This window comes from Microcebus murinus, chromosome 21 (genome assembly GCF_040939455.1).
Source record: "Microcebus murinus isolate Inina chromosome 21, M.murinus_Inina_mat1.0, whole genome shotgun sequence".
NCBI classification, from domain to species: Eukaryota; Metazoa; Chordata; class Mammalia; order Primates; family Cheirogaleidae; genus Microcebus; species Microcebus murinus.
In genome coordinates, this window is record NC_134124.1 from 9132123 (window position 1) to 9148595 (window position 16473).

The following is a 16473-nucleotide window of genomic DNA, read 5'->3' on the forward strand; positions in this document are numbered from 1 at the left end:
GATTCATTTTTTCCAAAGGGATATCCAATTGTCTCTTTGGAAAAATCTGCTGAGAAGATTACCTTTTCCCCACAAAATAATTTTGCACCTTCATTAAAAAGCATTTGACTATATATGTATGTATGTGTGGGTCTTTTCTGGGCTTTCTCTGTTTATATATGTATATATAACTGTGTTTATACACACACACACACACACACACACACACACACACACACACACATACCGAGTCCTGATTACTATAATATTGTAATAAAGTCTTGAAATCAGGTAGTTTAAGTTCTATAACTTTGTTTTCCTTTTTCAAAGTTGTTTTTACCATTCTAGATCCTTTATTATAGAAATTTTGGTATTACCCTGTCACTTTCTTTAAAAATGAAAAAAGACTTCTGGATATTAATTAGGATTGCATTGAATCTATAGCTTCAATTTGGGAAAAATTAACATTAATAATTTTTTCAATCCATGAACATGGTATATCTCTTCATTTATTTAAATATTCTTTCATTTCTCTTAGCAATGCTTTGTGTTTTTGGTGTACAGGTCTTCTGTATATTTTGATAAATGTATTGCTTATTATTTAATGCTTTCTACTATTCTAAGTGACATTTTAAAATTTCATTTTCCCATTGATTATTGCTAGTATGTAGAAATACAATTGATTTTTGTATGTTGACCTTGTAGCTTGGGTCCTTAATAAATTGACTTAGTATTTCTAGTAGCTTTTTGTAGATTCCTTAGGATATTCTACATACACAAACATGTTTTCTGAAAATAAAGATTTTTTATTTCTTTTATTCCAATCTGCACACCTTTTCTTTTCTTTCTTTTTTCTTTCTTTCTTTCTTTCTTTTTTTAACTAGCCCTATTGCGTTGGCTAGGATTTCTAGGGCAAAATCTAATAGAAATGGTAAGAATGGAATCTTTGCCTTGTTTTTTATCTTTTCTGAGGGAAAATGTTTAGTTTTCCACCATTAAATTTCCACAAATACCTTTTAACAGATTGAAGAAGTTGAGAGCTTTTATGAAAATGAGTGTTACATTTTGTCCAATGCGTTTGTGCATCTATTGAGATGATCATATAGGTTTTCTGTTTTGCTCTGTTAATATGGTAAATTACACAGATTGATTTTGGAATGTTTAATCAACTTTGTATTTTTCAGATACTCAAACTTGTCGTCATGTATTAGCCTTTTTCATATTGCTGGATTTGATATGCTAATATTATATAAAAGGATTTTTGCTTACTCCTCCTTTTAACAAGGTCTTTTACAGAGCAAAAGTTTTTAATTTTGATGAAACCAAATTTATGAATTTTTTCTCTTATACATCATGCTTTTGGTAAGAACTTTTCACATCCCTTAAACCCTGAAGATTTTCTTCTATATTTTCTTCTGAAAGTTTTATAGTGTTAAGTTTTACAGTGGCACCTCTGATCCATTTTGAGTTAATTTTTATATAAGGTGGGCGATTTAGGTCAATATTCAATTTTTTGTGTATGGATGACCAATGGCTTCAGTACCATTTATGGAAAAGACTACCATACCTCTATTGAATCACTTTTGCCCTGTTGTCAAAAATCAGTTGGCCAAACAAAGATGAAGGGAGGCTTATGCTGGGGATTTGTAAAATATGCCATGTTATTCTTCCAAAAATAGAAGTGTAAAGGAGTTGGTGGCAGCCATGTTGAGACCATAAGAGGATGCAGCTTTAGTATGAAGCTATTATACCATGAAGAATACCATCAGATGTTGAAAAGAAAGAATGAAAGAAATCAGGTCCTTAGTGATATAACTATGCCCCTGAAGCAAACTAATCATGACACCTACTTATTAATACTTCTGGACTTATAGTTATACGAGCCAATGAATCTTCATGGCTTAAAAAAATCAATTGGCTATATTGTGTGGGTGTATTTCTGGGTTCTCAATCCTGTTTCATTGAACTATGTGTGTATCTCTTTGCCAATACCACATTGTCTTGATCACTATAGCTATATTGTAAGTTTTAAATTTTGGTAATCATTCCTCTTATTCAAGATTGTTTTAGCTATTCTAGGACTTATGACTCTCTATATAAATTTTAGAATAAGTTTGTCTCTATCTACAAAAAAATCTTGCTCATATTTTGTTAGGAATCATGTTAAACTTAGAGATCATATGGGGAGAATTAACATCTTTACTATGTAGAGTCTTTCAAGCTATCAATATTATATGTCTTTGTCCATTTATTTTCATCTTCTTTGATTTCTTTCATCAACTTTTGTAAGTTTCAGCCCAAAAGTTCTATGCAAATTTTGTTAGAGTTTTACCTAAGTATTACATTTTTTGAGCAATCATTAGTTATCGGGTTTTCAATTTCAATTTCCACATGTTCCTTGTTAATATATACAATTGGTTTTTATATGTTATCTTGTGTCCTGTGACCTTGCTGAAGTTACTTATTAGTTCTAGGCATTTTCTTGTAGATTCTTTGGAGTTTTTCCATGTAGACAATCATGTCATCTGCAAATAGGAACACTTTCATTTCTTCCTTTCAATGTCTGTCTGTCTTTCTTTTTCTTGCCGTATTTTATTGGCTAGAACTTCCAATACTGTGTAGAATAAGAATGATGAGAGCAGACATCCTTGCTTTGTTCTTGATCTTAGGTAGAAAAAAACTCCAGTCTTTCACCAGTAAATATAATGTTAATTGTAGGTTTGTATGAATGCTCTTTACTTTTTTTTTTTTTTTTAAGAGACAGGATCTCACTGTGTTGCCTAAATTGGACTTGAACTCCTAGGCTTGAGGGATCATCCTGCTTCAGCCTCTCAAGTAGTTGGGACTACAGGTGCGTGCCAGGCTGGATGCTGTTTATTAAGTTGAGGAAAATTTCCTCTATTCCTAGATTTATGAGAGTTTTTATTGTGAATAGGTACTGAATTTTGTCAAATACTTTTGCTGTATCAATGTATATGATCATCTTTATCCCACTTTGGGTTCATCGTGCATCTTGCTTCTGTGGAATTATAATTTTCTTCAAATTTAGAAAGTTTGGGGGCATTAAAATATTTCTGACACAGACACACAGACACACTCCTTCCCCCAATTATGGGATTTCAATTTCACTAATGTTAGATTGTTTGATATTTTCCCACAGATCCCTGAGTTCATATTTTTTTTCTGTGTTTCGGTTTGAATAGTTTCTATTGCTATGTCTTCAGGTTCAGTGATCTTTTTTCTTCAGTGTCTGGTCTGCTGCTAATACCATCCAGTGAAGTTTGCATTTCATATATTGTATTTTTCTCTTCTAGAAGTTCCATTTGATTCTTTTATTTCTCTCCATTTCTCTGCTTATATTCATGTTTTCCTTTAAATCCTTGAGCACACCTATAATAGCTGTTTTAAAGTCCTTGTTTGCTAATTTTGTCACCTCTTTCATTTCTAGTGATGATTTTCTTCCTGGTTTTAGATCACAACTTGCTGCTTATTTGCATGTATAATAATGTTTTTATTGGCTGGAGGACATTGTAAATGTTACATTGTGAAGTGTTTGGATTTTGTTATTTCTCTTTAACAAGTATTAAAGTTTGTTTTGGAAGGCAATTAAGTTTTTTGCAGATTGGGTTGATCTTTTCAAGTCTGATTTTTTTGGTTTTTTAAAATTAAATAATTTATGATCAGCTGACATCAAGCTTTATTTTTAAACTCTGTTAGAACAGGTCTATAGTAGCCTTTGCTTTGAGCTAGATTAGCCCTGCTACTTAGTTTTGACTTTTAAAAATTACTCTGTGTTCCACAGGGTCTCTTTATTCTGGCTGAATGGAATTCAAATATTTTCCAGCCTTGTGTGACCTCCAAGAATGCTTCATCTAATAGCTCCCTGGCAGTTGTTTTTTGCCCAGCTTCAGAGGAGTGTCAATCTAAGCATGCAATCTATGCAATCTATGCAGATTATTATTCAGCCAAGGACTAAAGGGGATCCTTGTCCATATTTCCGAAGCTCTTTGTGTAGCTCCATTGTCTTCAGTACCATGTTCCACAAATTCTGGCTGCCTCAGTCTCCCCTACCTCTAATATTAATTCTCAACTCAGCAAAACCATGGTGTTATTCTTGGATTTCCCCTCTCCTGTCCCACATTCTGAAAGTTCCCTCCAGGCAAAATAACTGGAGATCCTAGTTTACAGATCCTCATTTGCTTCCCTTCTCTCATGGATTATAGACCTGCACAGCCTTTTCAGCCAATGTTTAAAGGCATTTTCCATATATTTTGGTCAATTTCCTAGTTATTTATAGCGGTATAGCTAGTTCCACATGGTTGGAAGCAGAACTTTTCATTTTCCTATTAGCACTAAGAATAAACCCTGGGAATCATTCTATATCAATTTACAGAAATCTTCATTTTTTAACAGCTTCATAAAACTCTATTATATGTGTACATATCATAATCTGTTCAGCCAATGTATAATTTGTCATTTAGGTTGTTTCCAAAATCTTGGAATCATAAACAATGCTGCAGTGAACAATTTGGTTTATATGTATTTTTGTAATTTTTGAGGTGTACACTTATAGTAAATTCCTAATAGTGTGATTGCTGGATCATAGGGTAAATGTATATGTAGTTTTGTTAGATATAACTATTCCCCCCCATATAGGTTGTGCCATTTTGCATTCCTAAAAATCGATGGGAATGTCTATTGTCTCATAGTCTCATCTGCAGAGTATATTGTCAAGCTTTTTAATTTTTACCAATATGATTGGTAAAAAAAATAGCTCAAAATAGTTTTAATTAGAATTTCTCTCATTATAAGTGAGGTTAAATAGCTTGTGTATATTTAACGGCCAGTTTATATGTTTTGTTGAATTGTCTGTGCATGTATTTTGTTAATTTTTCTGTTAAGTTGTTTTCTAGTTACCCTAAATTTGTAAAAAGTTACTTATATACAAGGGCACTTCAAAAAGTTCATGAAGAAATGAAATTAAAAGATAAAAATATAAACTTTATTTTTTCTCTTTTTTTCTTATATGTTTTTAATATTTTCTCCTTTGTTAATTTTATTTTTATTTTTTTTCTCTAAAGACACCTGTACTTCTCAGTTCTAAAACATATAAACTTTATTTCCCAGCATAAGCTCCATCAAGTTCAAGACACTTTATAAGCAATGATACCAGCCATTTAGTCCATCCCTAAAGAACTGAGTGTCCTGAGAATTTAACTATGTCAATTCAGTCTTTTTTGCATTATTAATGGAGAAAAATGGGTGCTCTTTAAAGATTTTTTTAAAGATAAGGAAACAAAGAAGTCAGAAGGAGCCAAATCAGGACTGTACATTGGATGCCTAATGGTTTCCATCAAAACTCTCACAAATTGCCCTTGTTTGATGAGAGGAATGAGCAGGAGCATTGTCATGGTGGAGAAAGACTCTTTGGTAAAGTTTTCGTGGGCGCAGGCATTTTTCTGTAAAGCTTTGGCTAACTTTCTTGAAACATTCTAATAATAAGCATCAAGTCAACAAGTCAAGTGTCAACAAAAAAGTCAACAAGCAAAATGCCTTGAGCATTCCAAGAAGCTGTTTTCATGACATTTACTCTTGGCCAGTCCACTTTTGTTTTGCCTGGACCAATGCCACCTCTTGGGAGCCATTGCTTTGATTGTGCTTTGTCTTCAGAACTGTACTGATAAGGCCATATTTTATCTCTGGTTACAATTCTTCAAAGAAATGGTTCAGGATCTTGATCCCACTTGTTTAAAATTTCCATTGAAAGCTCTGCTCTTGTCTGCAGCTGATCTTTGCTCCACTTTAATTTTTCAGTCAGAATTGTGTAAGCTGAGCCACTTGAGGTGTCTGTGGTGTTGGCTATTGTTTTGGCTATTGTTCAATCATCAAATAAACAAGTCAATCTTTTCTTGTATTGCATTCAGGTTTTGAATTATAGTTAGAAAGGTTTTCCCCACCCCTAGGTTATAGAAACATATAGAAACAGTCCTTTTCAAATAGGGCATGAACAAGATTAACTTTTTCCTTGCAAATTGATATGAAAGGTCTGTTGCTTCAGGCTTCATCTTCAACATTGTCCTGTCCTTTCTTAAAACAAGTTATCCATCTGTAAAACTGCTGATTTCTTTGGGGCATTGTTACCATAAACTTTTCATGAAGCATCAGTGATTTCATCATTCTTCTACCCATGCTTCACCATAACTTTGATATTTGTTCTTCCTTCAGTTATAGCAGAATTCATGTTGCTCTGGTAGGGACTCTTTTCAAACTGATGTCTTACCCTTCTTAGTGCCTCAAACTAGGCCCTCCCTGTTCAGACTTGTTGTAACAAGTTAGTGCAAGTTTATTTCGATGTAAAAAACTTTGAAATCCATGCATAGTTTTGCATAATATGCATTTCCATGAACTTTCTAAATTCCCCTCATATTAGGGATATTAGCCTTTTGTTCAAGATACAGGATGCAAATATTTTCTCTCACCGTTTCATTTGCTTTTTGACTATGCTAATGACTTATTTTTTTGTAGTGCAACCATTTTTCCCTTTATTTTTATGTAATCAAATAAACAAGTCAATCTTTTCTTGTATTGCATTCAGGTTTTGAATTATAGTTAGAAAGGTTTTCCCCACCCCTAGGTTATAGAAACATTTATTACTACTTTCTTCTAGTACTTATATGGTTTTTGGTTTCTACATTTAGATCCCTGCTATAATTGAAGCAAGATCCCTTAGATCTTGTGTGTGCTGAGGTATGAATCTAATTTTATCTTTTTTTTTTCCAAATTGGCTATCCAGTTGTTCCAATATCATTTATTAAGAACTTCATATTTGTCCCAATGATTTGAGTTAGCATCTCTATCATGTACTATACTTCTATAGTGTTGGAAGGTTTTGTTGATCAGAAAGCCACACTTCTTTCTTCCTCAAAGTTATCAGTATAAATTAAAGTGAATTACTTCATTTAGAAACAATAAACAATTTAGCAAGACAAGGTTACTCATTTGGTGAGAACTACTACTAAGTTACATAACAATGTAATAGTAACATGCTCTTCAATGTAATAGCATGTTGCTATTACATGCAAAATTGAAACAAATTCCATCTCTCTGTGTAGAATTTAGGTCTCCTGGAAGATTTTCTTGTGGACAAATTTAGTAATTTTTTTGCAGGTAGCTTTCTGACATATTTAAGCTTTATGATGTAATCAATAATAATCAGGTACCGATGTGACCAAGACTAGAAGAGAGTTGCACTGAAATGAGAGATGGGGTAAACAACTTTTTTTTACCCCCATTTACTTTATTTACTCCATTTACATACTATTTTTTCTTAAGCTTTTGACCACTGAAATCACTGTTTGTAATTCCAAAATATTTTAATGAGATAATTTCTTCATGTTTTAAGGGTAGATAGAATGGAGGCCTTATCAAACTTATTCTTAGTATTCACAGATCATCTTTCCAAATATGCAAAATATTCAGGTAAACTTCAGATAAATATTAAGGTTAAACCATGTGGCTTCTTCACCAAATCCTTGAATCTCCCACCTGTCTAAATTGGGATACATGTTTGTTTGATTTATTGGTTATCTGCTTTTATTCCATTGTCTTCCCAAATGATCCCTTAATTTAACCTCGGAATGCTGTTCAAATAGACAAATTAGATTGAATTGAAAGATTACTAGGATTTTAAAGGGATTTTATATATTTTTTGTCATATACAGTAATTTAATAGTGTCTTGAATAGGATTTTCTAATTTTACTGACTCTTTGGGAATAATATTAGGTAATTAGGCAAGAATAATATTAGGTAATTAGACAATTACCTAGTGTAAAAAATATAGGTATTATTTATTGAGAGTTTCCTTTGTGCCAGGCAGGGCCAGCTTAATGGGCATGTGACCTGTGCAGTCACATGGGCTCTGTGCTTAAATGGGCCCCCATGCTTAGAAGGGCACTACCCTTAGATTAATACCCTGCTATTACCATCTTGAAATTCTTAATAATTTTTAATAAGCCCCCTATTTTTATTTTTCACTGACCCCGCAAATTATGTAGCCAGTCCTAGTGCCAAACACTATTTTTAACAAGTAAGTTATATAATCCAATAATGTACATTTTTAAAAGATCCCTCAGATTTCTGCACTTGAAACAGATTTTAGGGAAAGCAAAAGAGGAAGAAAGAATACTGGTGAGGAAACTATGACAGCTTTTAAGGTGGGAGTTTCGACTCAGGTGTTGGCAGTAGACAGCATAAACAATTGATAGTTTCAAAATATAGTTTGGAGGTAGTAAACATTGTATAGATTGGTAATTAATTGGATACTGGGATGCAGAAGAAGATGTTAAAAATGACTTCTGAATTTCTGACTGGAACAGAAATGCCACATACTAGACGAAGAAGGTTGGAGAAAGAACAGATTTGAAGGTATAGTCTTGAGCTGGGTTTGACATTATGCTAAGTAAAAGAAGCCAGATATGAAAGACTACATATTTTAGAATTCCTTTTTTATAAAATTTCTAGGAATTCCAATTGAATAGAATAAGTAGGCCAGAGGCAGAATCTACATAATATAAGAAAGTAAAATTTCTAGAAAAGGCAAATCTACATAGACAGAAAGTAGATGAGTGGTTACCTGAGGCTGAGGATAGGAGCAAGGGTTGACTGCAGTCAAGCACGCAGGAAACTTTGGCGGTGATAGAAGTATTCCAAAACTGGATTGTGGGGTTGGTTGCATGGCTGTATAAATTTACTAAAAATCCTTGAATTGTATAAGTATCCTATGTCGTATGTATAAAGCTGTTAAAAGATTTTTAAAATGATCAACATGCTTCTGGTCATATCAATGAGTACTATTATTATTCCTATTTTACAAATAAAGAAAATAAAAGAGAACTTAAAAGTTTCATGGTTACATGGCTACTAAGTGATATCCAGTATTGGAATTTGAGTCTTTTTGACACTACAGCCTCAGTCTTGACCATATAATATATTTATTTTCTATTTTAAATTTATATTATATTTGCTGTCTCTCATTGGCCAGAGGCTCTCCTGAAATTATAAAACAGGAGAAAGAAGATAGAGACTATAAAATTATGTTGATCCTGTATGCTGGTGCTTCCATTTCTCCTGCATATAGGTGAAACAGCAAGTTATGGCGTCTTTCTTTATTGTCCACTGTGAGTTTTATTACCACACCTTATTTAGTTCTTTGGCAAACTATATTATCTCTGCAGATCATTAGGGTTAAGAAACAGCTTCATTAGGCCCAGTGGTAGCTTGAAAGAGTAAATGTATCTTCCAAAAATGGTTACTCCTAGGGAGAATGGATCCACACAAATGAATATATTAACATATAGTCTTTAGAATATGTTATGATTACTATGCTATTAGTATAAAGATTGCTATATTCATAAGCATTAAGTGACTGCTGAGCTACACACCAGGGATACAAGTGGTCATCACAATGGCATGGTCTCTGCCCTCCTGGAGCTTTTTTTTTTTTTTTAAGTAGGAAAGGCAGTCATTATGCTTAAATAAACAATAATTATAAAACTTTAAATTGTGGTGGAAAAAAATTCAATGGAAAAAAATAAAAGTTACTCTGAGAGAGCATAACAAAGGATCCTGGTTTTAACTGCGGCCTAATGGAAGGCTTCTAGTAGGAAATAGCATTTGAACTGAGACCTACAATTTTTGTAGAAATTAGTAAAGCAAGGGGAAGGAGGAGAAAAAAGCATTCCTGGGAGAGGACCTGCCTGCATGAAGACCCTGAGGCACAAAAGGGCTTGGCTGATGACACACTCCAGGCAGAGCAGTGGAGTATAGTGAGAGGGAGAAGGCCTGGGAAATTGCGTACTATGCAGAGGATCTGGTATTTTATTTCAAGAGCAGTGCAATGCTACAGAGGAGTAGGTAGAGAATTGTATGATCTGATTTAAATTTTGGGAAGATCACTCTAGCTACTATGGAGAATGGATCCACAAGAGGGCTATCAGTTTATGAAGAAGTTTTATGAAAACTATGGGCATTATTATTGAGAAAACTACTTAAATTTTTAAAAGTTGGTTTTCAAAAACTGGATTGTGAATTAAGTGATGCTGAATGGGGAAAAAAGGATTGATAAAACATTATATTTCTAGCTGTCTAGATCAGTGCTTGTCAAACTTTAATGTGTTTTCAAGTCACCTGGTATTTTGTTAAAATGCAAATTCTGGTTCAGTAGGTCTCAAGTAGAACATTTCTGCATTTCCAGTAAGCACCCAGGTGATATCTAGGCCACTGGTCCTCATACTTTGAGTAGCAAGTGCCTGGGCTATATTCTATATTCCAAATTCTAAATATAGTCTGTCTTCTAATGCCTATCAGCCTTCTTGGTGGCCTGGCCAATTGTCAAAGTTAAGTATTTAAAACTGGGGTTTTTAAAAGATTAAAGTGTTGAAGACATGGACAGGTCATATATGGCATTTCATCTCTTCAGGAAATATCCTATGTATACTTATTTCCTATCTTCTTAGCTAACGTACCTGCCTACCTCCCTGCCTATGTTCAAGGTTCTGTTACACTTCAGAAAGAACTATATGCAACCAAAGTGATATCCAAGACAAGTATACAGAAATAGCATGAGGCTCCAAAACTTTAATATCTAATGGGGTGGTTTGCATCATTAATTGCATTTTACCTGCCTTATTCATTTAATAGGATAGGATTCCAGGAATCCTACAGGTTAGTTTCTTATTCAAGACACACAACTCAACTCTGGCTTAAATCGTGGCAGGCTTTCTCATGATTATCCTAATCATTGCTATTTTGTTTGGTGAATACAATTCTAAATGCAGAAACCTCAAAGCTCTTTATTCTGTCACTAAAGACTTATGGAGTTTTGCTGACATTATCTCAATAATTTTATAAAGGTCCTAGGTGGTAAATAGGTCTGGGTGTTTTTTTTTTTTTCTTCTTCTTTTTAAAATTTTCTCTTTCTCCTCCTCCTCCATTATTCTTTATTAGCAATGCAATTTCTCCTTGGGGTATATGAACCCAAGATCTTGGGGAAAGGATTGATCAAGTAAAGGGAAATGTTTGGTAGATTATGCTCCACAGTTGAGATTATGCTCCTTGTGAAAGACAGGGTAGGAATTTTCACGTTGCTACCTGGTTCTTAAGAAATGAGAGCTAGCCAGCTGATGGCCTTCGCCCTGTAATCCCAGCTACTGGAGGCTAAGGTGGGAGAGTGCTTGAGCGCAGGAGTCGGAGGCTGCAGTGAGCTAAACTTGCCACTGCACTCCAGCCTGGATGACAGAGACCCCCACCCCTCCCACCTTGTCTCAAAAAAAAAAAAAAAAAAAAAAAACCGAGCAAGCAGTGACATCCAGTTTTAAAAGAAATAAAATCTGAATTGTATTTTTAAATTTTATAAGACAGAGTTAAACCAAACTCACAGCAGCTCCTGCTGATTTGTTCTACTGAGGAAGTGCCAGGGAGTCCTACAGTTTCATTTGATAAGGGACAAAACTGAGACTATTAACATCTCTACAGAAAGGCTAAACGCCTCCTTACAAGTAGGGTCCGGCTAGTTGTGCGTCTTCCAACAAACCAGATTTGTTGGCGTTTTTCCAGACGACGTTGTGCCGTTTTCGGTTTGGTTTGAATCCCCCTTCTTGAGATCAAAGAAAGCGATTAAGTGTTTAATAGCCTTGATTTGGCTTGGAGACTTGCGGAACGGCCAGCTTCATCGCCCCGCAGTGGGCTTCCCAGGCTAAGGTAGGTTTCCTGCGTAGGGTACTAGCAAAGCGCTTGGCTGTAAACTCTGGAAGGACGCCAAAGGAAAGTGAAGTTCCTGGCGCTAGCGCGTGTCCTGCTCCGAGGGCCCGGCGCTAGCGCATTCTTCGTGCAGTTATTGGCTGGGACTCTGTGTGCCGCTGTCGGCCAATGAAGACGCTGGAGATCTGGCCCCGGCCCGTCCCCTTTCGGCGCCCCGGGATGAGGCAGAGGCTGAACAGCCGGCGAGCAAATCAGCGGCATCCGGAAAGCCATGTCGGACTCGGCGCCCAGCGCCCGAGCGCTAACCCGCTGAAAGTTTCTCAGCGGAATCGCCAGGACGCTCTGGACCCCGCAGAGAGGAACTGCTTTTGAGTGAGATGGTCCCAGAGGCCTGGAGGAGCGGACTGGTAAGCACCGGGAGAGTGGTGGGAGTTCTGCTTCTGCTCGGTGCCTTGAACAAGGCTTCCACCGTCATTCACTATGAGATCCTGGAGGAGAGGGAGAAGGGTTTCGCTGTGGGCAACGTGGTTGCGAACCTCGGGCTGGATCTCGGCAGCCTGGCGGCCCGCAGGCTCCGGGTGGTGTCTGGAGCTAGCCGAAGATTCTTTGAGGTGGACAGGGAGACCGGAGAGATGTTCGTGAACGACCGTCTGGATCGAGAGGAGCTGTGTGGGACGCTGCCCTCCTGCACTGTCACTCTGGAGTTGGTCGTGGAGAACCCGCTGGAGCTGTTCAGTGTGGAAGTGGTGATCCAGGACATCAACGACAACAATCCTGCTTTCCCTACCCGGGAAATGAAATTGGAGATTAGCGAGGCCGTGGCGCCAGGGACGCGCTTTCCGCTCGAGAGCGCGCACGATCCCGATGTGGGAAGCAACTCTTTACAAACCTATGAGCTGAGCCGAAACGAGCACTTTGCGCTGCGGGTGCAGACGCGAGAGGACAGCACCAAGTACGCGGAGCTGGTGCTGGAGCGCGCCCTGGACCGGGAACGAGAGCCCAGTCTCCAGTTAATGCTGACGGCTCTGGACGGAGGAACCCCGGCTCGCTCCGCCAGCCTTCCTATTCGCATCACGGTGCTGGATGCGAATGACAATGCGCCTGCCTTCAACCAGTCCTTGTACCGGGCGCGCGTGCTGGAGGATGCACCCCCCGGCACTCGCGTGGTGCAAGTCCGTGCAACGGACCTGGATGAAGGCCCCAACGGGGAAATCATTTACTCCTTCGGCAGCCACAACCGCGCGGGCGTGCGGGAACTATTCGCCTTAGATCTTGTAACTGGGGTGCTGACAATCAAGGGGCGACTGGACTTCGAAGACACAAAACTCCATGAGATTTACATCCAGGCCAAAGACAAGGGCGCCAATCCCGAAGGAGCACATTGCAAAGTGTTAGTAGAGGTTGTGGACGTGAATGACAATGCCCCGGAGATCACAGTCACCTCTGTGTACAGCCCGGTCCCCGAGGATGCCCCTCTGGGGACTGTCATTGCTTTGCTCAGTGTGACCGATCTGGACGCCGGCGAGAACGGGCTGGTGACTTGCGAGGTTCCACCGGGTCTCCCCTTCAGCCTTACTTCTTCCCTCAAGAATTACTTCACTTTGAAAACCAGTGCAGTCCTGGATCGGGAGACTGTGCCGGAATACAACCTCAGCATTACAGCCCGAGATGCGGGGGCCCCTTCCCTCTCGGCTCTTACCACAGTGCGGGTCCAAGTGTCCGACATCAACGACAACCCTCCACAATCTTCCCAATCCTCCTACGACGTTTACGTTGAGGAAAATAACCTCCCTGGGGTTCCAATACTAAACCTAAGTGTCTGGGACCCCGACGCCCCGCAGAACGCTCGCCTTTCCTTCTTTCTCTTGGAGCAAGGAGCCGAAACCGGGCTAGTGGGTCGCTATTTCACAATAAATCGTGACAGTGGCGTCGTGTCCTCCTTAGTGCCCCTGGACTACGAGGATCGGCGGGAGTTCGAATTAACAGCTCATATCAGCGATGGGGGCACACCGGTCCTGGCCACCAACATCAGCGTGAACATATTCGTCACTGACCGCAATGACAATGCCCCCCAGGTGCTATACCCCCGGCCTGGCGGGAGCTCGGTGGAGATGCTGCCTCGAGGTACAGCTGCAGGCCACGTGGTCTCGCGGGTGGTAGGCTGGGACGCAGACGCAGGGCACAATGCCTGGCTCTCCTACAGCCTCCTGGGTGCCCCCAACCAGAGCCTTTTCGCGGTAGGGCTTCACACGGGGCAAGTGAGCACTGCCCGCCCAGTCCAGGACACAGATTCACCCAGGCAGACTCTCGCAATCTTGATCAAAGACAATGGGGAGCCATCGCTGTCCACCACCGCTACCCTGACAGTGTCAGTAACGGAGGACTCTCCCGAAGCCAGGGCCGAGTTTCCTCCCGGCTCTGCACCCCAGGAGCAGAATAAAAACCTCACATTTTATCTACTTCTTGCTCTAATCCTGGTTTCTGTGGGGTTCGCAGTCACTGTGTTGGGAGTGATCATATTCAAAGTTTACAAATGGAAGCAGGCTAGGGACCTATACCGAGCCCCGGTGAGCTCCTTGTACCGAACACCAGGGCCCTCCTTGCACGCGGACGCTGTGCGGGGAGGCCTGATGCCGCCGCACCTTTACCATCAAGTGTACCTCACCACGGACTCGCGCCGCAGCGACCCGCTGCTGAAGAAACCCGATGCCGCCAGCCCACTCGCCAGCCGCCAGAACACGCTGCGGAGCTGCGACCCGGTGTTCTATAGGCAGGTGTTGGGTGCAGAGAGCGCCCCTCCCGGACAGGTAAGGGTTAGCAAGTCATCCCTGAACCGTGAAATGCTTTTGGATTCCTGCGCCAAGTTCAGGATGATATGGAGATGTTTTTTAATGATAAAGAAGTTTTCCTGATGGTACATTCAGACTTTCACCTGGCCTTCCCTAGATCAAGCTTAGCCTTTGTGAGGAGGGTGGCCGGCTAGAGTGTGGTTTGTAGTGCCATTTCAGGGTGGAGTTACTTGATTCTTCTGTGGACACCTTTCACATCCTCACCACTCACTTGCTGTCACAACTAACCAATCTTGCTAAGGGATGGTTAAGTCATAACCTAAGATCTCAGCACTCAGAGCTTAGTTTGGTACCATTTGCATTGGGAACAAACTGCTGGAAACCTTTAACCAGTGGCAGCTGCTAGAAATGTAAAACTAGCTCATTCTCCACCTTTCAAATGATTGCTACATCTGCATTAAAACTGATGTGGTTTTTTACAGTTATTTCCCTTTGCCTACACAGATCCTGTATCTCATTCTCAGATAATTTCCTATGAAAGAAATAAAATTTTAGGTATCCCTTAAATTTTATTTCAAGCATATTACTTACAAAATATTTTTGTGGGCCCACACAGTGGTTCACACCTGTAATCCTAGCACTCTGGAAGGCCAGAGTGGGAGGATTGCTTGGGCCTGGGAATTTGAATTTGCAGTGAGCTGTAATGATGCCACTGCACTGTAACCCAGGCAACAGAGTCAGACCCTGACTCAAAAAACAAAACAAAACAAAAAAGAAACCCTTATGTTATAATAGTAATTTATGTGCCTTGTAGAAAATTTGGAAAATACAGAAAAGTATAAATTAAAAAACTAACTGTTCTCTCCAAACCCCAAGATAACCACTGTTAATTATAAAGGTAGTTATTTATTTATTTATATTTATGTGCGTGGTTTTTTTGTTTGTTTGTTTTATTTTTTGGTTTTTTTGTTTGTTTGTTTGTTTGAGACAGAGTCTCGCTTTGTTGCCCAGGCTAGAGTGACTGCCATGGCGTCAGCCTAGTATACTGCAACCTCAAACTCCTGGGCTCAAGCAATCCTGCTGCCTCAGCCTCCCGAGTAGCTGGGACTACAGGCACGTGCCACCATACCCGGCTAATTTTTTCTATATATATTAGTTGGCTAATTAGTTTCTTTCTATTTATAGTAGAGATGGGGTCTCGCTCTTGCTCAGGCTGGTTTCAAACTCCTGACCTTGAGCAATTTGCCTGCCTCGGCCTCCCAGAGTGCTAGGATTATAGGCATGAGCCACCGCTATGTATGTATTTTTTAAAGACAGGATCTCCTTGTGTTGTCCATGCTGGAGTAGAGTGGCTATTCACAAAGTGATCCCACTACTGATCAGCACAGGAGTTTGACCTGTTCCATTTCTGACCTGGGCCAGTTCACCCTTCCTTAGACAATGTGGTCCCCTGCTCCTGAAAGGTCACCATGTTGGTGTCAAACTTAATGTAGACACCCATTTGATCAATTGGTATAGTACTACAGCTCAGAATTCCTGGGCTCAAGTGACTCCCATCTCAGCCACTGGAATATTTTAGGACTACAGGCAGGTGCCACCTCGTCTAGCTATTTGAAAATAAATCTAGACAACACAAAAGAATGCACTAAGTTGAGCATTAATATAGTGACCTCCCGAGAGTGGAATACCATCAGGTTGCCTACAGAGGGGTGAAATAGCCCAGGTCAGAAAGGAAGCAGGTCAGAACTCACGTGCTGATCAGTAGTGGGATTGCCCTGTGAATAGTTATGGCATTCCAGCCTGGGCAACAGCAAGACCCCATCTGTTTAACATCAACAAAAACCATAAAGTACAAAATGAAAGTTTTTTTGTGCCTCTAGTGTTATTCCCTATCCTTCTGGCATTATGTTTAAGTACACATAGTGTGAAAAGTAGATAAAGTCATAC

The 16473-nt window shown here is 39.4% G+C and overlaps 1 protein-coding gene across 14 annotated transcripts in view; it reads left to right on the plus strand.

Annotated features, from left to right (window-relative positions):
* Positions 1 to 16473, plus strand: part of LOC105862535 (protocadherin gamma-C4) — a 162640-nt gene that overhangs the window by 113991 nt on the left and 32176 nt on the right. The window contains exon 1 of one of the 14 annotated variants that reach the window (XM_020282255.2): positions 11336 to 14544. The exons of the other annotated variants lie outside the window; for them this stretch is intronic. Coding sequence (XP_020137844.2) covers positions 12115 to 14544 — 2430 coding nt within the window. The 5' untranslated portion in view covers positions 11336 to 12114. Of the gene's footprint in view, positions 1 to 11335; positions 14545 to 16473 lie in introns of those variants that run through there. 14 annotated transcript variants of the gene reach the window in all.